The sequence below is a fragment of the Crinia signifera genome, chromosome 5 (assembly GCF_055691185.1).
Source record: "Crinia signifera chromosome 5, ASM5569118v1, whole genome shotgun sequence".
Classification (NCBI taxonomy): Eukaryota; Metazoa; Chordata; class Amphibia; order Anura; family Myobatrachidae; genus Crinia; species Crinia signifera.
Window position 1 is genome coordinate 92,784,878 of NC_139221.1, and position 26,935 is coordinate 92,811,812.

Sequence of the window (26,935 nt, forward strand, 5' to 3'; positions counted from 1 at the left end):
AATAGAATTTTTTTGTGTACGTACATGACAAACTACATGGCACAAAAGGCTCTTATCTGCCATCAAATTCTATGTTTCTCTCACCTATATTTTTCCACTAGCACATTTATTACAGAACGGCTATCATACTGTATATTGAATACTGCAATACATTATGTACTGACCATGCACTGACTGCACTACACAGCAGATAGTTTGTACACATACTGTACACTCACACAACCTACGGAAGCCAGGCTAATATTGCTGTGTGACTGTATCATATAGCCACATCAATCTTTGCAATCTCACTGGAGCATCTGCAATATGTAACATGTATCCTCGTATATCAAATCCCTCTGTCCATATAGAATGTAAGCTACATTTAAGGCTTGTGAGCAGGGCATTCGTACCTCTCCCTATTGTTATCCAGTCTTGTTTTATTACTGTTTTACTCAAAATTGTATAGTGCAAAAGAATATGGTGATGAGATAAACACATATATCTAGAGAAAACATTGGACCTGATTCTGGGTCACTTGCAAAATTCTCTCTATAATGGACAAACCATGTGCACTGCAGGTGGGGCTGATGTAACATGTGCAGAGAGAGTTAGATTTGGGAAGGGTTTGCACTTCAAACTGAAATCTAAATTGCAGTGTAAAAATAAAGCAGCCAGTATTTTACCCTGCACAGAAACAAAATGTGTCTGCTCATAAGCAGCGAAAATTGTGGCAAGCCCGAAGCGTGGCGAACGCAGCGAGCCCCGCTAGGGGATGCGCCTTACTTGACGTGTATTCCGCGTCCGCTCGCCACGCTTCGAGCTCGGTGACTCGCTGCACTCGCCACACTTTATAAAATCAACTCCACACTGACGTGGATAGTGGTGGTATGAACAAGTCAGGAGGACACGTACTGCATCCGCTCGCCACGCTTTGGGCTGACGTGGATAGTGGGGGCACCTGCAGTGCACATGGTTTTGTCCATCAGAGAGTGATTGTGTCTTTGCGAGTGAACTAGAATAACCCCCAATTTAATAAGCGTTAACTGACTATGCTAACTGCATAACGCTGTCTGACTACGCTAACTACGTAAGCTCCGGCTAGCCGTGAACGGGCAGGAACACGACGCTGATACTGACAGGGACGCCTGTCTGACTACGCTAACTACGTAAGCTCCGGCTAGCCGTGAACGGGCAGGAACACAACGCTGATACTGACAGGGACGCCTGACTGACTACGCTAACTACGTAAGCTCCGGCTAGCCGTGAACGGGCAGGAACACGACGCTGATACTGACAGGGAGGCCTGTCTGACTACGCTAACTACGTAAGCTCCGGCTAGCCGTGAACGGGCAGGAACACAACGCTGATACTGACAGGGACGCCTGACTGACTACGCTAACTACGTAAGCTCCGGCTAGCCGTGAACGGGCAGGAACACGACGCTGATACTGACAGGGACGCCTGACTGACTACGCTAACTACGTTAGCTCCGGCTAGCTGCGAACGGGCGGGAACACAACGCTGATACTGACAGGGACGCCTGACTGACTACGCTAACTACGTTAGCTCCGGTTAGCCACGAACGGGCGGGAACACGACGCTGATACTGACAGGGACACTGACAACGCTGGCCGTGGGAACTACGTAACTGCCGCCGTAAAACTACACAAGTACCAAAGTCAGTATTTAAGCAAAATCATGAAAAACTAATGTCAACATTTTCCTGTCAGCCATTTTCATGTTGACCTTTTGCTTGTACTATATCAACCTTTTGTCAAAGTCGACAATCGTATTGCCTGTTGACCAATAGTGGTAGAATTGCCATCCGCCGCCGTTCACCATCCGACAGAAGGGGGCACACACGTACAAGATCCCGTGCTGGCCGGGATGCGCAAGTGTGTGAGATGCTCACGCCCCAAGTCAGATGGAGCACCAGACTCCCAGCCTGCGCCAAATGAGGGAATCTGACGATTCCACAGGCTGGCCGGTAGGCGCTCCATCTGTACATACATAAAAGAAATACGTTTGCATATACAAGATAACACATTTAAGTTAACATTGTGAACCTGACTTTCTGTCCATCACATTAGGCTTACACTGTAATAGTGAACTCAATTCGAACACTGTATTTTTGGGCTGTCTATATTTAGTAGTAGGGCTGTAGTGCAGTAAAATGCTGTTCTTAATTGGTATAATGGCTGAGTTATTTACCTGTCACAAGTTTGCTTGAGATAATTAGATGTAAATTAAATACAGTATATACTTAATGAAATCCACAGCTGCTGTTACTAATTATCTCTCCAATAAAGATATGGTATGCTCTGACAAATTTGATATCCAGTGTCTTCTGCTAACTGAATTATGGGTTTTACATAGGTTTGAAGATTCGGTACAATTGGATAATGTACTTCTATAATACATTAATATTCCTCACAGGACATGCAGAGGTACTGCAGTTCATTTAGCAGTTTGTTAGGTAATAGGATATGCTCCCAATGCATTCTTTAATAGCTGTCTCATTGAGTAAAAGTACTCATTGTACTTTATTTGATAGCTGGGGAGATAAGTTCGTATTGCTTCTGCAGCAGTAAAAATGTTTCTTTACTCACTGGGATATATTTCGGATAAAACTCCTGTCTTTTTGCTGCCTGCATTAGCTCAGTGGATCACTGATAGCACCAGGGTGCTTGTTATATATTTATGAGGTAACAATTAATCTGTGGCAAAACTTCATTCCAGTTGCCCATAGGCAAGATCTATCTTGGTGACCCCAAACACCTTTACCTCCACCATAATATATTTAAAGAGCAAGATAGTGCAATAATGTATTTGTGATAAGATTCACCTCCAGTGCTACCATCTCTTATATATTTAGCCAGATCTGTCACTCATCCCCTGTGTGTGTAAAATTCCCGCCCAGCGTTCTACACAAACCCGCCCCCCCCTAGGGAAAAGACACTCATCCCCTGTGTGTATAACGTTCCCGCCCAGCATTCTACACAAACCCGCCCCCCCTAATGAAAAGACCAGTGTGATACACACCACCACACCCTTGACATCACCTCCCCCTGGCCAGCCAGGGCTACAGTACACGCCCACCATCCACCATTACTCCACAGCCACCAGGTGACCCCCCCCCGCGCCCCCCCTCCCGCGATTAGCGCCACCCCCGCACCCCCCACCACCCCGGCACACCCCCTCCCGCTATTCACGGACCCCCACAACCCCCCCTCCCGCAATTCGCGGACCTCGCGCCCCCCGCTTCCCACAATTCACACCCCCCTTGATTCACGGCCCCCCTCCCGTGATTCACAGCACCCCCACGCCCCCTCCCGCTTTTCACGGACCCCCGCGACCCCCCCTGCGATTCACAGACCCCAACAACCCCCCTCCCGCAATTTGCGGACCCCCCTTCCCGCAATTTGCGGAACTCCCCCCCACGATTCCCGGACCCCGCGCCCCCTCCTCCCGTAATTTGCGGACCCACCCGGCCCCCTTCCCTCAAATCCCCCCGCGCAATTCGCAGACCCCCATGACCCTGCTCCTGCATTTCACGGATCCCCGCAGCCCTCCCCTCTCCCGCGATTCGCGGCCCCTGCGACCCTCCAGCGATTCGCGCCTCCTTCCCGCGATTCACGGACCCACACAACCCCCCCTCCTGCAATTCGCGGACCCCGCAACTCCCCCTTCCCACAATTCACGTGCCCCCTTGATTCACGGGCGCACCCCCCTCCTGCGATTCACGGCACCCCCTCGTCCCCTCCCGCTTTTCACGGACCCCCGTGATCCCCCCTCCCGCTATTCATGGACCCCCACAAACCCCCCTCCTGCAATTTGCGGACCCCCTCCTCCCGCAATTTGCGGACCCACCCCGCCCCCTTCCCGCAATCCCCCCGCCCGCGGACCCCCGCGGGGGGGATTACTACTATCGATGGCAGGGTGCAAAATCGCCATCAATGCCAACCATCGATGGCGTCTGCACCAATGGCCATCCCTACTCTGCAACAGCCAAAAACCTTTACTATCCCTCATGCCCACACAACCCTATCACTGCCCTGCCTCCTGTTCGCCCCGTAACTTCCGCCAGCGGGGACCCGCTCACCCTGTGTTGCCCACATTCCCATATCATGCTTTACTGCCCAGCCTCCTGCTCTCATGCACCCTAACTCCCACCCAGTAAAAGGAGACACTGACTCACTGCCACGCTGGACCCTCACCCACTGGCAGAAGCTGCACAGTGTCCCCCACCCTCCCCTTTAGTCCCCCTTATGCCCACACACCCCTATCACTACCCAGCCTCCTGTTTTCCTGTGTCGTGACATCCGCCAGTGGGGAGCTGCTGACTCAAAAACACCCTACTATACTTTTGCACACACACACACCTAAACAACATGCACACACACCCCCCAAACCCACAAATGTCACTGTACCCTCCACACTATCAATGTACATCTTACTCTGTAACTGCTTTTTAATTAAACAAAACCCCCTTCCAAATCATATGCTCTCTATTTAACACATTTCACCTATAACTCAAGTTGCAATACAGGCCATCTTTCATACAATTCTAACCATATTTCTCGATATACAAAAGTTCACAAATTAAGGGGGAGCAGCCCCTTACGCCGGTGTGAAGAGCGCCGTAGGGCGCGATGAATCACCTAGTTTCTATATATATATATATACTGTATCAATCTATTTACCTATCTATCTATTGAATCTACCATATGCATCTACCGTATACTGTAGCTATCAAGCATATATTCATTTTTCTCTATCTATCTACTGTTTATCTACGTATATCTACTGTAGCTATCTTTCAGTTGATTCTATCTATCTATCTATCTATCTATCTGTCTATCTATCTCTGGAGGCATATCTAATTTAATCTATTTAAATAAATTAATGGAATATGTGACTAGGAATATGGATTGACCCAATCCCCACATAGAGATTGCAGTTAGTATAATTTTATTTATTTCATTTTATTTATTTTAGTGTTAGGCATTAGGAGCTGTGGGAGAGGAGGGTTAGGAGAGTTAGGCTGCAGAAGGATATGGTTAGGGTTAGGCATTAGGAGGGTTAAGCTGGGTACACATATATACAATCCAACCGTTTGGCCGACTGTAATCCCGTCGGACCGTCCACAAACAACAGCCGATCACGCGCGTACACACCTGTACAATTTTACTTGCGACGTCCGATGTACTCCCGTCCAAACAGTCGCAAGAAAAAGATTGTACCACCATACACACTCTCTCGATTTGGGCTTTTGACACGATATATATGAACAAAATTATCATAATGGGCTGGGTTAAGGGCATACCAAAACAAAGAGGCGTGAGTACAGAACCTAAACAAAAGTGACGGGGTACGCGTCTACTAAACTTCAGTATAGAAATGCCGGTCTGGTCCCGCAGTTAAATTTGAGAGGCACAAGCAGACAGACAATAGCCCTTAAAATGGCCAAGGATAATACAAGGCACAGTTGCTAATATTTCAATATGCATTACATAATGTGACACACACGGAGCACCAAACTTCTATAAAGCCGGGTATGCGACTAGTCAGTTTGCGGTAGTCACCCTGCCAAACTTCTATAAAGCCGGGTATGCGAGTATAGTCAGTTTACGGTAGTCACCCTGTAGTCGCAAACTTCTATAAAGCCGGGTATGGGAGTATAGTCAGTTTGCGGTAGTCACCCTGTAGTCGCATACCCGGCTTTATAGCAGTTTGGCAGGGTGACTACCGCAAACTGACAAGTCGCATACCCGGCTTTATAGAAATAATGAACTACAATATTTCAAATGGGGATTAGTGCAGCGCTCTGCTCCTAGGTGTATGTGTGTGGGAATAAGTTGAGTGGTACAGTGTTGTTTAAAACTTTTACTTCAAAAATAATTCAGATACAATACAGTGTAGATACAAAGTAAAACATATACAAAATTCATACAAATTAACGTTTCTGTGGGGATTGTAGTAAGCAAGAAGTAGCAGAATGAAAATGTCTGTCTGTCACAGAAGGCTGCAACACAGTGCTTCCTTGCTCTCTTACTACTGGGATTTCTGGGGGGTACTTTATGGGTTGGTGCTGGGTGGGTTGGGGTATCAGGGTGACAGAGTCCAGTAACGGTGCACGGTGGCGGCGTCCCGCTCGTCCGTGATAATTAGTGCGGTCCTATGCGCTTGATGGTTGACAGCGGTAACGGCAGAACATCAGCACCGGCCGAGACGCGACCAACAACAAGCGGAGAAGACACACGGGGAGAGCCGTATGAGAGAGACGAGAAGCAAGCCAGGGTGAGTAGGCGGGGGTCCGTAAGACAGGCACCGGGAAGGAAGGAGTTACCCGAGCCGCCTCCTACCCGCGCTCGCTGCCAGACACTCCACGTCCCCGACCGCGGCACAGGACTGCAAAGACAGAGGGCTGTTAACCCGAAACCTAAGCAGCACTTCAGCCACGACGGGACACAAGGAGTGACCAGACCCACTGCCACCACTGAAAACCCGTTCGCTGCCGTACCACACCAACGAGCACGTCAATCTCAAACCCCCCCACCGTGGAGGAATCAGTTACCAACTACCAGCCGGAGCGCATCAACCATCAAGCGCATAGGACCGCACTAATTATCACGGACGAGCGGGACGCCGCCACCGTGCACCGTTACTGGACTCTGTCACCCTGATACCCCAACCCACCCAGCACCAACCCATAAAGTGCCCCCCAGAAATCCCAGTAGTAAGAGAGCAAGGAAGCAAGGAAGCACTGTGTCGCAGCCTTCTGTGACAGACAGGCATTTTCATTCTGCTACTTCTTGCTTACTACAATCCCCACAGAAACGTTAATTTGTATGAATTTTGTATATGTTATACTTTGTATCTACACTGTATTGTATCTGAATTATTTTTGAAGTAAAAGTTTTAAACAACACTGTACCACTCAACTTATTCCCACACACATACACCTAGGAGCAGAGCGCTGCACTAATCCCCATTTGAAATATTGTAGTTCAATATTTCTATAAAGCCGGGTATGCGACTTGTCAGTTTGCGGTAGTCACCCTGCCAAACTGCTATAAAGCCGGGTATGCGACTACAGGGTGACTACCGCAAACTGACTATACTCCCATACCCGGCTTTATAGAAGTTTGGCAGGGTGACTACCGCAAACTGACTAGTCGCATACCCGGCTTTATAGAAGTTTGGTGCTCCGTGTGTCACATTATGTAATGCATATTGAAATATTAGCAACTGTGCCTTGTATTATCCTTCATTTTTAGGGCTATTGTCGGTCTGCTTGTGCCTCTCAAATTCCTTTATGTTGTGACAGCCTGATATATCATGAGCAGCGGAGCCGCTGCTCCGTGAACTACATTAACCCTGTCACCTCCACACATGATTTATTCATGTGTGCGTTCTGAATGCAATGTACTTATTATTTTGTAACTATATCTGTAGGAGAGATTATGCAGCTTTGGAACGCCCACATGGGCGTTCCAGCTTTGGCAGTATAGTCGCAAGGACGGCAGCATATCGATCGAACGTGCGTACACACTGCACTTTTGTTCCGATATGAGGCCGTCCTGTCGGATGAAAATTAAACTGCAAAGAACCATCGACCGACCGAGTATGGACGGACAAGACAGTTTTTTGCCGTTTATCGCTCGTACGGGACAGCGTACACACATATACAATTGAACGGCTGTCCGACCCAGAACGGAAGAACGGCCCGACAATTGTATATATGTGTACCCAGCTTTAGCCTGTGGAGGAGAAGGGTTAGGAGAGTTAGGGGCAGATTTATTAAGCTTGGAGAAGAGATAAACTGGAGATAAAGCAGAGAAAAGGTAAAAGGAGATAAAGCACCAGCCAATCAACTCCCAACTGTCTTTTTCAAACACAGCTGATTGGCTGGTGCTTTATCTTCTTTTACCTTTTCTCCACTTTATCTCCAGTTTATCTCTTCTCCAAGCTTAATAAATCTGCCACTTAGACTGCAGAAGGATATGGTTAGGGTTAGGCATTAGGAGGGTTAGCCTGTGGGGAGAAGGGTTAGGAGAGAGGCTGCAGAAGCATGTGATTAGGGTTAGGCATTAGGGGCAAGATGTATCAAGCTTCAAAAGTGATAAAATAGAGAGTGATAAACAGCCAGCCAATCAGCTCCTACCTGCCATGTCACAGACTGTGTTTTGAAAAATATCAGGCAGGAGCTGATTGGCTGGCTGTTTATCACTCTCCATTTTATCACTTTTGAAGCTTGATACATCTGGCCCTATGAGAGTTAGCCTGTGGGAGAGGAAGGTTAGGAGAGTTAGGTTGCAGAAGTATGTGGTTAGGGTTAGGGTTAGGCATTAGGGGCGGGATTCTCTAAAATCCGCAGCCCTCTTCGCCCGGCATCGCATTTCTAATGACCGCATATTCTCTAAAATATGCGGTCATTAACGCAAGGGACAGCTCTTGCGATAAGAGCTGTCCCTTGCGATGCGGCGCCGTTGCTGGACTTCCGGGTCTATGACCCGGGAGTCCGTCTGCGCATGCGCAGACTGACGCGCCGGCCGCAGGGCATGCTGGGAGGGATCCGTGACGGATCCCTCACACACCGCTGCGGTAAGAAGCCCATAGGCTTCTGCAGGGAACCGCCAGCTTTTGCTGGCGATTCCCTCCGCAGCGGTGACACTGCGGAGGGAGGTTAGAGAATACAGAAATGCGGTAATAACCCCGATTACGGAGTTTTTACCGCATTTCTGTGATAGAGAAACTCGCCCTAGGAGAGTTAGCTTGTGGGAGAGGAAGGTTAGGAGAGTTAGGTTGCAGAAGTATGTGGTTAGGCATTAGGAGAGTTAGCTTGTGGGAGAGGAGGGTTAGGAGAGTTAGGTTACCATATATCTATCTACTGTACTGCTTAGGCGCTAGGGGTAGGGTTAGGCTGCAGGGGGGAGTGTTAGGAACTAGGGGATGAATAGGGTTAGGCTGCAGGGGGAAATTAGGGTTTGTATCACTATAAATATTGATGGGTTCTCTAGAGGTGTGTGTGAGAAATGGAAAGACTTAAAAGACCTGTTTGCAGTCCTCAACTCTTTTTTTGGCACTGCAGGTGGTGTGACCCCTCTCCTCCGCTTGCTGACTGACTGCCACTCGCTGGGAAAGTCTGCCTCCTATTAGACCCTGGTGCTTCATCAAACAGGTATCAGCACTGCTTTTAGCTCTCACTATAAAGTGCTCTTCCAACACCCTCCAGCAGCTCCCTCCTATTCCACTGATCTACAGTACATCTACACAATCCCACCTCCTGACAGTGCAGCTCCGCTTCGCACCCTGGCATATTCCTCTGTCTGACCGAAAACCTCCTTTCTCAGAGACAGCAGGAACTTAGGGCATGGAACGGTGGACAACAGAGGAAGTGACCCCTTCACTGCTAGAGCCTGACGGCACCTCCATTCTCCAGTCTCTGGCAGTTCCGCCCCTGTGAAGCCATACATTACAGAACTGGTCCTGGTTAGTGAATGGTTTAGTGGGCAACAATGCATCAGCTTTCAGTGCTTTGGGGCTTGTGCACTGAATTGTGCCTCTTTTCCAAACACCATTAAGCACTTACCAAGAATGCTGTTTTTTCCAAAAAACTTCATGCATATGGAATCAATGCCAATATGCATGGTATGAGTGGAGGAATGCATCTCTCCAAGATTTCACGATCCCCACCTTCAATGTCACCCCTCACCACATGAGAGGGAAGAGAGTGAAGTGCTTCAACAGGGACTATTTAACTTGTATGTTACCTCAGACTGATCTCCCTCTTTCCCCTAACCATATGTAGGGGAAGTGACAGGAATCTACCTGTCCAGTCAGTTACCTCAGACCAACTGTCATTCTCCTAGCCATAGGTGCATACACACGGTGAGATTTTACTTTCTATTTGACCCCTATTTGATCTGGGTCTGTGACTGGATCTGGGTTGTTACTTGTTTAGACTATGTAGTACAAATCTGTACTATATAGTCTTGCCTACCATTCAATGCATATTTGATTTCGATTCAATTTTTTTTTCTATAAGCAAAATCAAATAGAAAAAAAGTGCATATCTCACCATGTGTACCCTCTATTAGGTCTGATTATAGTTCCTCTTGGGCTGCCATTGAAATCTTAGAGCTAATTTCATAACAGGCACTCTTACATTAACTCTGTATTGGCTACATTAATTATAAATTACATGTGTATAATTATTATTTACAAAATTAAAATCCATTTATTTTCCACATCTATCTATCTATCTATCTATCTATCTATCTATCTATCTATCTATCTATCTATCTATCTATCTATCTATCTATCTATCTGTAATCTTTATGCCATGTACCAGGGGCCCTTCTGCTCTTTCACTGCTCAAGCCTGAGCAGGTATACCGGGCCTCCCTCTCCCCGTCACTCGCCGCCAGGGCTGGCCCGACGCAGAGTGTGTATCTGCGTATAGCGCCAAACAGATGAGGCTGCTGCTGTACCCAGCAAACCAGCTGCAGCCACGCTAGAGGTAGCGTAGCTGGAGGTCCCCGTCGGCCCGACCTGCTCTCCCTTCTGTGTTTTACCTGCTCGCCCAGCCCGCTGGTAGCAGCTGCAGGGAGGGGAAGGCGCCTTAGCGCTCGGTCACCACAACGAGTCCCACAGTGGGGTAGTTGGAAGATTCACCCCTGACCACAATTTCCTCGCCCCCTGTGAATCATCGCCTTTCCTGCATTGCTTAGTCATCCTATAATGCAGACACCGAGCACAGCTCCATGGAGGCACCCCGGCTGATATTATGGTACCATGGATGTTTAAATATTTTTTTGGGGGGGAGGGGGATATGTGTATATTCAGGGGAATGTATATATATATATATATATTTATATGTATGTACATGTATGGAAGGTTTCATATGTCTATATTGGTGGTATGTGTATCTATAAGAAGTACATATCGGGAGGGGTATGTGTATATATGCATATAGGAAGTATGTGCATGTGCAGGAGGGAGCATATATACGTTTATGTGCATATATATAGGAGCATGTATATGTGTATTTTTGTATTTTTGGAGTGTATTCAGTGCTGCACTTTCTTCAAGCATTGATTTTTGTTAATTGTATTTTTTTTTGTCAGAGCCCACAAAGCATCTGTCTCACACCCAGCGGCATAACTTCTCCAATCCCCACATCACGGTCACTACTGTGTGCCACATAACCCAGGCACTGTGCCTGATGCCACCCCAGGCCAATGTAGCAGCTCCCGTCAGACTACCCTGCTCCGAGATCCTGCCACCATGATGGCAGCAGTACTTGACACAAGGAAGTTCCCCAACCTCCCCTCTGGCTGACCCCCCTCTCACTGTCTCTCTCTGCCTGACATGCTCTCTCTCACTCATCTCTCTCTTTGACTGCCCCTCCCTCATATCTCTCTACCTATCACCCCTCTTTCACCCCTCTTTCTACCTGAGTCTGACCCCCCTCTCTCTGTACCTAATTCCTCTCTTTCTCACCCTTTCTCTCGGCCTGACCTTCCCTCTTAGCCCTCTCTCTCTCTCTCTGTATCTGACCCTCTCTCTCTTATCCCCCTTTCTCTCATTTCCTCACAACCTCTCACCCCTCTCTCTATCATGGGAGACCATCTCTCATCCCCCCTCCTTTCTTTCTTCCCTTTCTCTCACCCCTCTCTTTCCATCTGCCCTGATAGGGCCCCCCTATTCCTGACACCCTACCTCATTCCACTTCATTTAACCACTTCTCTCACCTACCTGTCTCTCTCTATCCATGATTCTTTATCTCTGTTACCCCCTCTTCTTTTTCTCTCTCAAACCCAGGCACCCTCTCCTCTCACCCACTCTCTTTCTAAAGGTGCCCATACATGTAACGATTCTGCAGATGCGATGGGTGCTATGAGATGCGCGCTCCCGCGGCGTCTCATCGCACAGTACAAAAAGTATGTGCTGCACATACTTTTTGTACTGTCTTTTTTTGTGCGATGCTAATTTAGGACAAAACGCACAGCAGAATCGGTGCGTGTATAGGCACCTTAGCCCTGACACTCTATTGCACTACCCTCATTTCCTCTATTGCACTACCCTCTTTCCCTGACTCCCCCTCCCTCTTTCCTATCTCTTATTCTCATCCTCTCTATCTCTCCATCGCTTCCTCTATCTCATTCTCCCTTTCAATAGCTATCTACCTATGTGTGTGTGTGTGTGTGTGTGGGGGGGGGGGGGGGAGGGGGGGGCGACCATCTTTTATCTTACCTCCGGGCTACATAGATGAACTGCCATGTACTGTATAATAGAGAACTTGCACTGACATTTTTTTAGCTTAGAACTTTCCTCATTCCACTGCTACAGTATGTTCTTAAAGTTCATTAGTTTTCATTTTATGTATTACATGATTAGTCTCTTTCTGTAGCAGACTGACACAGACTCTACAGCTTAAAATCTTGACTCCCTACTGCTAATACCTGCTGAAATTATATTAAAAGTAAATGGATAATCACCATAAAATTCACATTCACATCAACATTTTATGTGCCTCAGTGAGGACAAACAGCTTTGATTGCACAATATGTGACTGCACCTACAGTCATTTTAAAGCATTAATATAAATGAAAATGCGTATTCATGCCAACTTTTCATTACTGGTATATGTTGTGTTTTGTTAACCTATTTCCAGTATGAGGTCTTTATACGCAACTATCAAAATGAGAACATTTATGCAAAGACATGTACCGTAAAATTCCAGTGGAAAAAACATCTTGATTACTTGCTGCTTAGGATTCATGTTGTGTTTAGATTTGCTAGTTAGAAGAGAAACTGAGTAACTTAAATTATATTACAAGATATGTCAAAATAAATGTTGAAGATTTGTTATATAATAACTCTGTATTATAACTGAGTTAAACGAAATTCATGAATTGCCTAGTTTACTAATGGAAATCAAACATTAAATTAAGTAATTACCATGCTGATGCTCTTTTCTTGAGCATAAGATCCCATAACCATAAGTAAATGTTTTTACTCTTTTTTTCTGAATAATGCTAGTAAAATCGTGTATAACAGTTATATGGTCTTTAGTTCCAAGAGCCTCTTATGTACTGTCACACAATATATACTTACTGCCTGAAGCTTAGTTTTCCAGATGTTACCAGCTCCATTTATTTGAGTTTGCCCCAAGTAAAAACATTGTGGTTAATAGTGTGTCTTCCACAGTATTTCTGAAACAAGTCTTTTTTAATCACAACATGTAAAGTATTTTTAATTGTTTGCGCAGCTGAAATACAGTACAAATAAATTGTTATGTTTTGATGGTAAAATTTTAAGGAGCAAATGACACTACTCAACGCCTATTTTGCATCTTACATGATGGGGGAAATTTACTAAAGAGGTGTATTTGTATTTAGAAATACACTTATTTTTGACATTTACTATCCCGAAAATATGTCAATTCGCATTGATAGCACATCAATACGAATACGAATTGCCGTATTTTTGGGATAGTAAATGTCAAAAATAAGTGTATTTTTAAATACAAATACACCTATTTTTTTTACAAATTTCCTTTAGTAAATTTCCCCCGATGTATCTCAACTTCAATGTGATTATTTGCAGAGAAACCAAATAGAAATTTGATCATGTAAGGCTTTTGAAATGTCTATTTTCTTTAAATATTATATATAAAATGAAAGTATTTAATCACAGTAAGTAGAGGAAGAGGAAACTCCCTTCTGTCTGTAATATGGGGTGCACTTCCAACCTAAACTCCTCATACTCTATGGACCTTATTCAATTTAGTTTGTATGGACCCCATCTTTCGCAAGGGGTCCGATGTTTTGCACCTGCACATGCGTATGTGCAGATGCGGGGTGCGTGCGCACACAGTGAACAAACTGTTCGCTGGGTGCACGCATTCATCCTTGCTAGCGGAGAGTGTATGGGAGGGGGCGTGGAGCAGCGGGGTGGCCCATTAGCTTTTGGGAACGCCCAGTGTTTCTTGGGTGTTCCCATGAGAAAACTGTCCGTTCTGAAGCTAATTGGCCGATGACACGGATGCTGGGGATGGGCACCTGACACCACTGGATGTCAGCTGCCGGCCCACTTCCTCAGAATGTGCACATGGATTTAAGGTTGCTCTGAGCAACCTTAGATATGCATGCACTTTCAAAATCATTCAATGGTCGGAGACCATCAAAGGATGTGGGTGTTCCCCCGCAGGCTGCAAATGGATGTTTATGTAAAACATAGCTGTGTGAATGGTGGACTGGTATACCAACATTCACAAGGCGGGATCTGGTGGACTCGCAAGGATGCGATTTCGCATCCGAGCGAATGAACCAGAGTAACCCAAATATGTCAAAAGGATCCCCTTCTTGATTTTCCTCATTCTGCACCATGTTCTGGTCCCAGGGAATGACCCTCTTTTTATCTGTCAATTCCATATTGCTTGCTGGCTACTTTTACCAGCTCCTGGCCGGAGTGCAGAGGCGGAAGCAAGCAGGAAGTTCCCCGGACTGCTGAAAGAAACAATAGTTGTTGACTCCAAAATAACAAATCTGCTTAAATTGCTATAAACTGGGCCTAGTGTTGGTCCTCCCGCATGGATGTATTCTTAATGAACAGAAAGAGGCCAACTACATGCCTATAATGAATGTACTACAGGCTGTCTCCCATAACCAAAATGTTTGGGTCCAGACATTTATTTTTATTTCCAAAGAAAGGGGATACACTGCAGCACCAGACTTCTGGCCCTAATTTTAGTAGTGGTGTCCTTATTTAAATGTTTTACTGTGAAAATGTATTTTTATTTATTAACAGTTTCTTATATAGCGCAGCATATTCAGTTGCACTTTACAAAAGGAGACAGTGATACAACAAACAGGGTATTTACAGACAGTCAAAGGTAGGAGGGCCCTGCTCTCAAGCTTACAATCTATAGGGAAATAGGCATTGATACAGAAGGATAGATACTGTATTCTTTATTGCATTAATTTCACCAGAATGCAAGGTTCCTGGTGTGCTGTAAGATACGGTGACCCAGCAGTTTGGCCATGGAAAAGGAGGATGGAAAAGGAGGATGGAAAAGGAGGAGGAGGAGGAGTGGATATGTGTGGACTGTACATTGGGCATGTGATTAGATAGGAACGGTATACAGTATGAAGGTTAAGTGACTGTTCTGGAATTTGATAAGCTTGCCTGAAGAGGTGAGTTTTTAGGGAACGCTTATAGGTTTGGAGACTGGAGGAGAGTCTTATTGTGCTTGGGAGGGCATTCCACAGAGTGGGTGCAGCCCAAAGAAAGTCCTGCAGTTGGGAATGGTAGCGAGTAATGAGTGTGGAGAGATGCAGATCTTGTGAGGAGCGTAGAGGTCGGTTTGGAAGATATTTTGAGATAAGAGAAGAGATGTATGTTGGTGTAGTATGGTTTATGGCTTTGTGTGTAAGTAAAATACTTTTGTATTGAATATGGTAGAATACAGGTAACCAATGAAGTGACTGACAGAGTAGCTTTGCAGACGGTGAACATCTGGCTAGGAAGATTAGCCTTGCAGCTGCATTCATAATGGACTGTAGTGGTGAGAGTCTGTATTGTGGAAGGCCAATAAAGAGACTACTTTAATAATCATTGCGTGAGATGATGAGAGCATGGATTAGAGTTTTTGCAGTGTCTTGTGTAAGGTAAGGGCAAATTTTTAATATGTTTTTAGGTGCATGTGGCATGATTTCAAGGATAACACCTATTTTGGTAAGACATATTTTGGATATTGGATTTGTCTGTATTTTGGAATATTTACATACCATAAACAAAGATTTTGTGAATGGGGCCCTAGTCTAAACACAGAGTGCACATACAGTTTGTTTCAAATACACATGGCCTGAAGGTAATTTTATACAATATCTATAACAATTTTCTGCATGAAAAAAGGGGGGTTATTTTGGTCCTCATCGCATGCGACCGCAATATTTTTGAAATGACCATTTCTGCTCATGTGCATGCACTAGGTGCATGCAGCCATGGTGCACACAACCAAGACTGTGGCTGGGGGCTGGGGGGGAGTGGGCTGGTTTTTCACCCATGGGAACTCCCAGTATTTCATGGGTGTTCGATTGAAAATGCTGGGCATTCCCATGCAAATCGCGGGTGCGGTGGGTGGACAACTGACATCACCGGATGTCAGCTGGCCGCTCAGTTCCTGTTGAATGTGCACGCAAATCTAAGGGACCTGAGAGTCCCTTAGATATGCGTGCACCTTCCACATCATTTGATGGTTGGTGACCATCCATCAAATTATGTGGGTGTTTTCGCATAGGCTGTGAATGGATGTTTTGCCAAAACAACCATTCGCAGCTGTGCGGGCAAGCCAGGCAGCATTTAATCCACACGCTGCGTGTGGACCAGAATAAGGTCCAAAGTTTGTGCACATACCTGAATTTTTTTTTCATATACACTTTATGCACACCAGGGCCAAATTAAAGGGGGGGGGGGGGGTAGGGGGCAGAGGGGGTCAGTACCTAGTCATGGGAGGGTTTATAGAGAGAAATTTATTCGCCATTCTCTGGAGAATTTTTTTGTCTATCTTCAGTATAGGCATACATAGGGAAGGAATCCAAGTTTTTAAACCCACAGAGGGTTGATTTTACCAGTTGGTATATACATAAATTCTTGGAAGATAAGAAAATGGATATCCAATAATACCCTAAAGACAAAACTTAAGAAAGAATTGTGAAAGAAGGGACCATAATCCCTCAAGAAATTTCAGGAGACCTTATCTCTGTTATTGAAGATGTATTACTATGTTCCCCTGATGAAGTCGTTATAGACGAAACGCGTTGGACTATTGTACATGTTTTACCTATGACAACAAAGATCAACCAAATTAACAAGAAATTGGACAAACTGTATCTATTTGCTTCACTTGATAATGGACATTATCTAGACATCTTAGGCGCCACACCACAATTATGTTTATATATATATATATATATATATATATATATCCCTGCAGTTACCCATTGACCAAGCTTACACTGCCTTTACTCTGCGTTTTGACAGTGTAATATTCTCCCATGCAGTCTGCGGCCATTAATGACAAGTGCAAAGGGGCCCCGCTGTCTAAAGTGCCCCGGGGCCCCCAAAGGCTTAATCTGGCACTGATACACACAGTATGAAGACAATATATATAGTATTTTGCGTATTAAAGTTTGTGTACTGTGTATTAAATCATCACAAGCAAAGTTGTCACTACTGTACCTCTGTCATGTATTTTTGGCATATTATTTTTTTTTAGATTTTTTTGTATATGAGAGAATCAACCTGTTTTTGGCAACTACAAGAAAATATGTTGTGGAATGTCAATTAAGATATATATATATTTTTTTACAATTCCATCTAGAATGTTTCCCTGACAACCTGGATAGTGTAAGTGATGAACAGTGGGGACATTTTCACCATTACATTCTGACAGTTTTGTTGAGCACAACGAACCTCCAAAATCTTGGATGCTGTTACATTTCCCCATTGAAGTTAGAACAACTCTTATCTCCTAAAGACAGTTGCCAGATTTGATGTATTTATACACTGTATAGAATGTTTGCAAAGAAGCATTTATTGAAAAAAAAAATTGTGATGTCAAATCAAATTAACAATCAAAATAATACATGAACACAAATGTGATTTAGATTGGCAGCCACCTTGACAAGAACACTTGAATCTAGAAAATAACAAAAAAGAACATAAGGCTTATAAATGAGTTGCATACTATTAAATGAGCTGTTTATATTAATCAGTGTAGCATGAGACACATGGCATACCTTAGGTGCTCTACCGTGGGTAGGGATTCGGGAATTTTGCACTTTATTAATTTACATCTTATTGCTTATAGGGCCGTCACATATATTGGGCAGCTTAGCCGCTTGGCTGAACTGTTCTGCTATTTGGTGGCTCAGCTATCAGTTAGTGCAAAGGGGAGCTGGGAGCGCAGTCATCTTTCACCGCCTCCCGGCTCACCTCTGCACTGACTGAAAGTTGAGCTGCCATATAGCAGAACAGGGTAGTCGAGTGACTATTGGGTAGCTGAGCTCAGCTATCCAATAGTATATAAAGCAGCAGCTTGCTGCTCAGTCACTGGCTGGGCACATAGGCTGCCCCCGCATGGAAACTCTTGCCATCAATTTCACTTGTGGTAGACCACACAGTCATTGCCCCTGGGTCTCCACCAGTCTCAATCCGGCCCTGCATACTCTCACCCACACAAAAACAATGTCCCCTACTCAAATATTCTCCTCCCTATTACACACTTATATACCCATCTCCTGGTATCAAATCTCACCTCACCAAGGGAAAATGACCGTCTGAGCCTGAATTATTTTGACTGAGTGGTGCCTCCAGCCCAGGTTGAGTGAAAGGCAAGAGTGCAGCACCACCTATACCATACCCTCTGCCTGGAGACTCCAATGGTAATACGGTTCAGACTCATCAGCTGATCCCCATGGACATCAACTGGGCAGCTGTATGTCTGCCCAGTACAGCAGTACTGCAGTTAAGCTGGGTACACAGGGTGATATATCGGCCATTTGTCGGAATGGCCAATATATCGCTAGCATGTTGACAAATACAACAAATACAAATACAAACCATATGTCTGTGAACAACTTCATTCAGAGACATATTGCATCAGCTGTGCAGCACAGCTGATGGACAATATATCTGCACATCTAGATGTATGTATGTGTGGTCCATACATCCAGAAACTGACTTGTACATGCAGACTGATGACCGCCTGTACCTTTTACAGCAGGGGCTGGCTTCACACCTAAGTGGGCAAATTAATCCCTCCCCCAGCTGAAAGACAGAACAGACACATTAAATGTATATGTTTACCTGAATCGGCTACAATGTTAGTGAGACTGCTGATCTATCAGAACATACTGAAGATGATTGACAGGCGGGCCGTCTGTGGCCCACAGTACTCCATGCGGTGGCCTCTAAATATTTGTGGTTATTCCAGACTTGCTAGCACAGATGCAAGCTTAATTATAACTGTTGTTGGGCAACTACTTTTGGAATGCTAATACTGCACAATTATAAATGTCTTTCTATATGCTAAGTATACTGTGCATGTGACATTTTAAGCAACATAGATACCTTATGACAAATAAGAACACATCTGTAGTAAAACTGCATAAATATTTGACTTACAAATGTATCTTTATTATCCCTGACAGAATATTCATCTGTTGTGACAATGGCCCCAGTGCGAACAATTGCAGACCAAGTATCTCAAGAAAGGAACTTCACATTCTTCTAGTGATGAACTCGTCGGTACAGCAACATATACTGGAACTTAACATCAGCAACTTGGATGGCAATAACACAATGCCAACAAGCAAGACTAAATTGTCATCATGTGATCAAGTGGCGATAGCTGCTGAGGTATTTTTGACTCTTGGCATTGTAAGTCTCCTTGAAAATATACTCGTCATCACTGCAATTATAAAGAACAAGAACCTCCATTCCCCTATGTATTTCTTTGTATGTAGCTTAGCAGTAGCTGATATGTTAGTTAGTGTGTCCAATGCTTGGGAGACCATTGCAATAAACCTTATCAATAATAAGCATCTAGTTATGGAAGATGCTTTTGTACGTCATATTGACAATGCTTTCGACTCCATGATCTGTATATCAGTGGTGGCTTCAATGTGCAGCTTGCTTGCTATAGCAGTCGATAGATACATCACCATTTTCTATGCTTTACGATACCATAACATCATGACTGTGAAGAGAGCTGGAACCATTATTGCATGTATTTGGACATTCTGCACTGGATGTGGTATTGTCTTTATTAACTACTATGAATCAACGTATGTCATAATATGTCTTATTGCCATGTTTTTCACTATGCTTTTCCTCATGGTATCGTTATATATCCATATGTTCTTGCTGGCCCGCACTCATGTGAAGAGGATAGCTGCTTTGCCCGGCTACAACTCAGTCCACCAGAGGACTAGTATGAAAGGTGCTATTACTCTTACAATATTGATTGGTATATTTATTGTATGTTGGGCTCCATTCTTTCTCCACCTCATTCTAATGATATCGTGCCCACAGAATCTCTACTGTGTCTGTTTCATGTCCCATTTTAATATGTACCTTATCCTCATCATGTGTAATTCTGTCATTGACCCTCTAATATACGCATTCCGCAGTCAAGAAATGCGAAAGACATTCAAGGAAATTATTTGTTACTGCAATCTGAGATTCATTTGTGAACTACCTAGTAAATATTAATCAAGTACTTGATAAGATCACATTTTGCTTGTCTCCCAATAAAACTATTTTTCATGATTTGTGATTATTTGTTCAGATGTAACACACATTGTAACAAATGAATTATACAACAAATGCGGTTTTTATATTAATTTAATCTTTAGATTGAATACAGAACAAGTCAAGAATGACACTGTTGATAAAAAAGGGTTGTTTAGATATAAGGGGTGAAATGTAATAGGGGGAGAGAGTGAGAGATTTGGGGTCCATGCATCCTCTAGCATCTGCTGTCAGGGCTGCCACTAGGAATTTTTTGGGCCCGGGACTGATTTCCAGTCAGAACCCCTGTGGGCCCCCCCTTTCTTCACTTACCAACCAACTTCTGCTGGAGGTCCTGAAGCACAGGCTTCTTCAATGCAGGACGCTGGCGGCCAATTAAAATACAACACAGGATGGTGAGCCAATCAGAGCTCGTGTACTGGCAGCAGCTCTGATTGGCTAATGGTACATGAGCTCTTATTGGCTCAAAACCTGGTGCAGCGTTTTAATTGCCCGCAGGCATCCTGCATTGAAGATGCAGGCAGCACAGTGGAAGCAGTTGGGAGAGGGGGGGGGGGGGGGTTTGCGGTGGGCAAAATGAGCTGCCTGGGCCCTTCCAGAGGCCAGGGCCCGGGACAGCTTTACCCACAGCACCCCCCTGTTTGCGGCCCTGTCTGCTGTAAAATGTTCACATTATTTTTGTACATTTACTTGGACATTGGAATTTGAATGGCAATCACAATACAGTCTACACAATATAATTTTTTAATTTTTTATTACTTCCGTTTAATAACTTTATTCAGTTGTGTGTTACATTATCAGGAATAGTTGTTCATTTATATTTTGCTCTGAGATACTAACGAAACAGTTTTGCTGTATACTCTGGGCCAGATGTATGAAGCTTCAAAATGTGATAAAATGGAGAGTGAAATAAAAACAGCCAATCGGCTCTGAACTGTCATTCTTCAAACCCTGTCTGTAATATGACAGGAGCTGTTTGGCTCTCCACTTTATCACTATTTGAAGCTTGAGATATCTGGCTCTTAGTCATAAAAACTGAAAAGTTTTATGGACAATAAAAATAAATATATGGCATTACTGAATGTTACTTAAAGAGGCTACCGAGATAACAAAGGGAGACATTTATGGAAATTAATACAGCTCGGAATTCCATAAATGTCCAACAGCCAATTTAGTAAAAGTTAAAATACAGTATTTCCAGTTCAACACATTTAACTCATCTCTAAGTAGAAAAATGCTTTAATAAAGGAATAAACTCTGGATCGCTGTTAACTCTTTCTTTGTGCTACTGCATTGCACCTAATTGTTTTAGGTGTCAACAATGTGGTCACATAAAAATATATATTACATGGAAGCACAATGTAGTGTATTTTATATAAATATTTATTTATTAACAGTTTCGGTACTTGTGTATTATCTGGGCGCCCAAGATTTCCATCGTACAACATAGTTTTGGTCGCATCGCATGCGATCGCATGCAATGCGGTGCAACAAATTTGGACCCGATTTTTATTTGTACAGGCACCCTGATGGGTGATTACTTTGTTAAATGCACCCCCATTGTTAACGCTACCCCCACTATCAACGGCCACGCGAAGCGTGGCGAGCGCAGCGAGCCTGGAAGGGGCGGCGGTACGCGTCCTCCGACCTTTTCATACCCCCACTATCCACGTCAGCGTGGAGTTGACTTTAGATAGTGTGGCGAGCGCAGCGAGCCACCAAGCCTGAAACGTGGTGAGCGCAGCGTGCCCCGCAAGGGGACGCGGATTACTTCACATTTAATCCGCGTCCCCTCGTGGGGCTCGATGCGCTTGCCACGCTTTGGGCTCGGTGGCTCGCTGCGCTCGCCACACTATCTAAATTCAAGTGATAATTGACCACTCACATCAGTCCCTGCTCCTGTGGAGCTTACAATCTATATTCCCTACCACATGTACACGTGTCACTTTTAAGAAAAAGTTCAGTTTATAAACAAGCACAAATTCTGAGATCCGTTAAGTATTGTAAGTTCTTAAAATCTCTATTATTACCCATTTTCTTATTTTCTTACCATAGACTGGGAAACAAGTTTCATGGAAGTATGTTACACTACTAATTCACAACACAAATCATTGTACAATTCACGTGGACACGTGCTGCCGAGTAATCTTTTCTTAACTGTAAAATTTGAAAATGGTTATCACAAATTACAATAACCTGCATGCACTACATATCACAGCAAAAACCTTTTATAATTCACTAAAACAGTTAACAATCCTATTAAATAATAAAGGCAATTTCCAAATTACCAAAATAAGTTTGCATCACCTGTGGGGCCCCATTTAAGTCTACTATGTAGTTCACGGTGGAGTACTCAACTTTAATCCCGATAGCTCCTTATCCAGGTCACCAATCTCAGAGTCTCATGCTAAGAATGGACATTGTGCAGGACTAGGCCGGATTGTATTTGTATTGAAATATGATACAGTTCAGAACCCAATCAGTGGCTACTATGTAACTTTCTTCAGGTAACTTTCTCAGTCACAGGATCTACAGTACTTCTAGCTGGTAATTATTTCACTCCTTTTGTGTAATGGAATGTCGGCTTTGCACTGGAAACATCAGCTGACATAGCTGCAGCAAATCCTTACAGTTCAGGGTTACACAGGGAAGTTCTGAGTACACTAATTGCTTGTGTCAATTTCTTGGGCCAGCTTTCATTAATATACACAGTATTGCCATTGAGGTGTGGTGTAAGGGGTTTGGGTTATACTCTATCGATGACTCTGTCTTGGTACCCGGATAAAACCAGCTGTTCCGGCTTATTGCCTTATTTGGAGGCCTCAGCCTGCCTCAGTCAGTAACAACTTGCTGGGGATGAAGGGGATACTTTGAAGGTTATTGGCACTATAGTACTCCATACAACTTACACACCAGAGTCAAGTGATTATGGCAACAATGTTCATTTTACCCCTTACCCAAGGGTTATCTAGTCTTTTACAGCAGGGCTCATAGACACAGCGCAGCCCTTTCTTCCATATGTTTGGATTGTGGGAGGAAACCGGAGTACCCGAAGGAAACCCACGCAAGTACAAGGAGACAATACAAATTCCTCACAGTTAAGGCCATGGTGGGAATCAATCCCATGACCTCAGTCCTGTGAGGCAGTCATGCTAATTATTACACCATCCGTATTGCCCATATAATAAATATTATTGTTCTCTTTTATTACAGATTTAGAGTAAAGATTGTAATGGAATATCAGGAATATCAGAATCAGAATCAGCTTTATTGGCCAGGCATACTTGCGTATACTAGGAATTTGATGTGGATTGCTGTGCAACAGCTATTTAGGTGACAGTTAAATAGTGACAGTACAGATATGCATAACACATACAGGTATATGCTCGATGTGCCCTGGGGATTGTAGACGCATGGAAACATATATTCGCTGAGCTGCACAGCGCCTAGGCAGCCATCAGTGGCGCCACTGGTCATTGCAACAGCCAGGTAGGTAACAATATAAGCATAGACAGTACAGTTATCACACAGGGAACCCCTACCTGCCGAGCTGCACAGTGCCTAGGCAGCCAACAACGGTGTCACTGGTCATTGCAAACAGCCAGGTAGGTAACAGTTAAGCAGGGACAGTACAGTTTTTGGTTGCTATGCAGTGTGCAAGACAGAGGAGACACAGGGGTATATATGACTGAGTGGCACAGTTCCTAGGCAGCCATTTGCGGTGCCATCTTGATCAAAGGCAGCATTCAAAATAATAATTTTATTTATATAGCACTTTTCTTCCATAGCTGGCACACCCTGCCAGCTTGTTGCTGTACCATCACTGCAACCAGTGATGGTACAGCATACAAGCTTTGCATACAGTAGGGGTGGAGGCACATGGTACAAATCATGATATAGAAACAGTAAACAAAATAAGTAATACATAGCTTTCATCAGCTTAGAGGCTGGGAGAGATGGGAATTGGTGAAAAATAAAAATAAAATGATGCAATGTGCGGGTGTAAGTCCAAATCCAGTCCAAGCTCCAGTCAAACTCATGCTTCAGCTGACATGCTTTCGATGCAGGCTAAGATGTCAGGCAAGCCTTGAGCAGGCTTCCAAATATTTCCAATTTTAAAGGAAAGTTTGAGTCAGCTGGTACAGGGGGAGGGGCTGGTGTTTGAACAAATTGCTCAGCAAGCTAATTAATGGTGGGGGAAGATGCAGGCTCCTAGTAACAAAACAATTTACAATGCAGACTTTTCTTTAAATGAAAAACATCAGTTTTCGAAATGGGATTCATGTACCTGTAAAATAGAAGATGAGATGGTTTTAAAACTTCTCTCCAGTCAAACTTATGCTTCAGCTGACATGCTTTCGATGCAGGCTTAGATGGCAGGCAGCCACACACATATGCCAAATCAGTGGCAAACGCAGGATTTTTAGAGGGGTTTTTCAAAATGTAATCCAAAATCTCCCACTCTGCAGTGCGTTGGAGTAAGCACGGAAGTCTGGGGGAGTGAAAACATCCCTAAAAATTGGTCTTCTATACACTAGCTACTGTATGAAATAGAGTATTCATATTTAACAGTACAGATGGTCTATAGTATAGGCTGTTTCAAACATTTAAATTAGATAAGTGGTCAGGGAAAGGTTAAACATATCATCATAAATAAATACACAAACAAACAAACATAGAACTGGTACTTCACGTTCTAAGCTCACAATCTCCCACTTCATGGTAAGGCTCCTGTCTCTTCCTACTGGTAGTTACTCTCTGGTCCATTGCGATGTTTGAGTGCTCAGATACACACATACAGTAAATGTGCTATAAGAAGCTGCGGTTCATGTGTAGTTTCACGGCGGCAGTTAAGTAGTCAGTCAGGCGTCCCTGTCAGTATCAACATTCCCGCCCGTTCGCGGCCAGCCGGAGCTTACGTAGTTAGTGTAGTAAGTCAGCGTTACGCAGTTAGCGTAGTCAGTCAGCGCTTATTACATTGTGTGGGAACCATTGGACATTTTAACCTGCCTGACATGACAGGTGTGAATTTGCTCCTGAAACACCCCCACTATCCACGCCTGGCCAAAGCATGGCGAGCATAGTGAGCCCCGCGTGGGAATGTGGTATGCATCCTCCTGACGTTTCATACCCCCACTAACCACGTCGACGTGGAGTTGAGTTTAAAAAATGTGGCGAGCGCAGCGAGCCACCAAGCCCGAAGCGTGGCGAGCGGACACGGATTACTTTACATGAATTCCGTGTCCACTCGCCACGCTTTGGGCTCAGTGGCTCACTGTGCTCGCCACACTTTGTAACATTAACTCCACGCCGACGTGGATAGTGGGGGTATCATGGAGCATTGGCAAATGCCTCCTTTATTGTGCATGAGACGCACTTGCATCCGCACCCCCTCATTGTGCAGGAGACGCACGCGCTACCAAACCCCTAACCCTGTCGGCAGGGTTGCTGTACCCTGCCGCAATAGTTACAGCATATCAGACGCCTCTGCATCTCAGACGCTCCTGCGTCTCTGACAGATGGAGCGCTTCTCAACCAGCGCTCGCATGATCCCCTCTCCGCCAGAGAGGGGATCATGCGGGCACCGGCGCTGTGTGAGAGGCACTCATTAGGCTTGTCAGGGACGCCGGGAACAAAGATGCAGTTCCTGGCAACAGTATAGTGAGTAGCTGCCTCACAGGAACACTATGCTGACTACGAAGGGTTGCCGCGGATTTACTACGCTGACTACGCTAGGCAGCCGTTTGGCTACGCTGATAACGTACCTTAGGCTGCCGCCATGAAACTACACAAGTTAGGCAGCCGCTGGGCTACGCTAATAACGTAGCTCCAAACGTAGCGTAAGCTGCCGCCATGAAACTACACAAGTACCGAAACTGGTACACTGGGCATGTGCAGCAGCTCTATTCTGTCTCTTAAACTGCATGATGTGGTGCCAGCTTTATTGATCATATTATATACCAATGTTATTTTTGTCATAATTTAAGGCATATGCCAAGAGGAACACCCCTGTGATAGGATGAAACAGACTCTCCTCATCCTCCCCCTTTGATCTCCAACACAGAGGTCAGTGAAACCTAACACCCAGGGAAAATAACATGCAATGTTGCCTCCTCACTTGGCTCACACACATGTACAGCATTTATAGCCCACTTACACTTTCAGAACACTCCAAAAAAAGTATTTGAACTAACACACTTATCCCATATGTAACTTGAGGGCTATCAATGACAGAATCATTTGTGAGTATCTTATTCTGTTACTGTACATCAGGGGTGGGGAACCTTTTTTGTGCCAAGGGCCGTTTGTATGGGGAAAAAATCCTTAGGGGGCCATATGTAAAAAATTCTCTTACAAATTGTCCTGCTGCAGCCGTCCCACGCTCTAGCAGCTGCCGCTGAATAGGACTGACAGTCTCCGGCTGTTGTTGAATAAGAGGATTCTTGCAAGAACTACCGACCTCTTGCGAGAATTCCCCTGTACTTTACTACCGGCAAAACCGCGGGGCGGGTGGAAGGGCCACTCAGACCAGCTCTGGGGGCCGCATACGGCCCCCGGGCCTGAGGTTCCCCACCCCTGCTGTACATCCTCGTTTATTTAAAACACATTTCCCCGCAATGTCATAT

At 44.7% G+C, this 26,935-nt stretch overlaps 1 protein-coding gene across 3 annotated transcripts in view; it reads left to right on the forward strand.

Annotated features, from left to right (window-relative positions):
• MC5R (melanocortin 5 receptor) overlaps window positions 1–20,327 on the forward strand; it is a 977,289-nt gene extending 956,962 nt beyond the window's left edge. For 2 of the 3 annotated variants that reach the window (XM_083187701.1, XM_083187699.1), the window contains exon 2: window positions 19,208–20,327. In XM_083187701.1, the coding sequence (XP_083043827.1) occupies window positions 19,293–20,270 (978 nt within the window). In that variant the 5' untranslated portion in view covers window positions 19,208–19,292 and the 3' untranslated portion in view covers window positions 20,271–20,327. Of the gene's footprint in view, window positions 1–9,076; window positions 9,167–19,207 lie in introns of all 3 variants that reach the window. The other variant, XM_083187700.1, reaches the window with a different exon arrangement.
• Window positions 20,328–26,935: the final 6,608 nt, after the last annotated feature.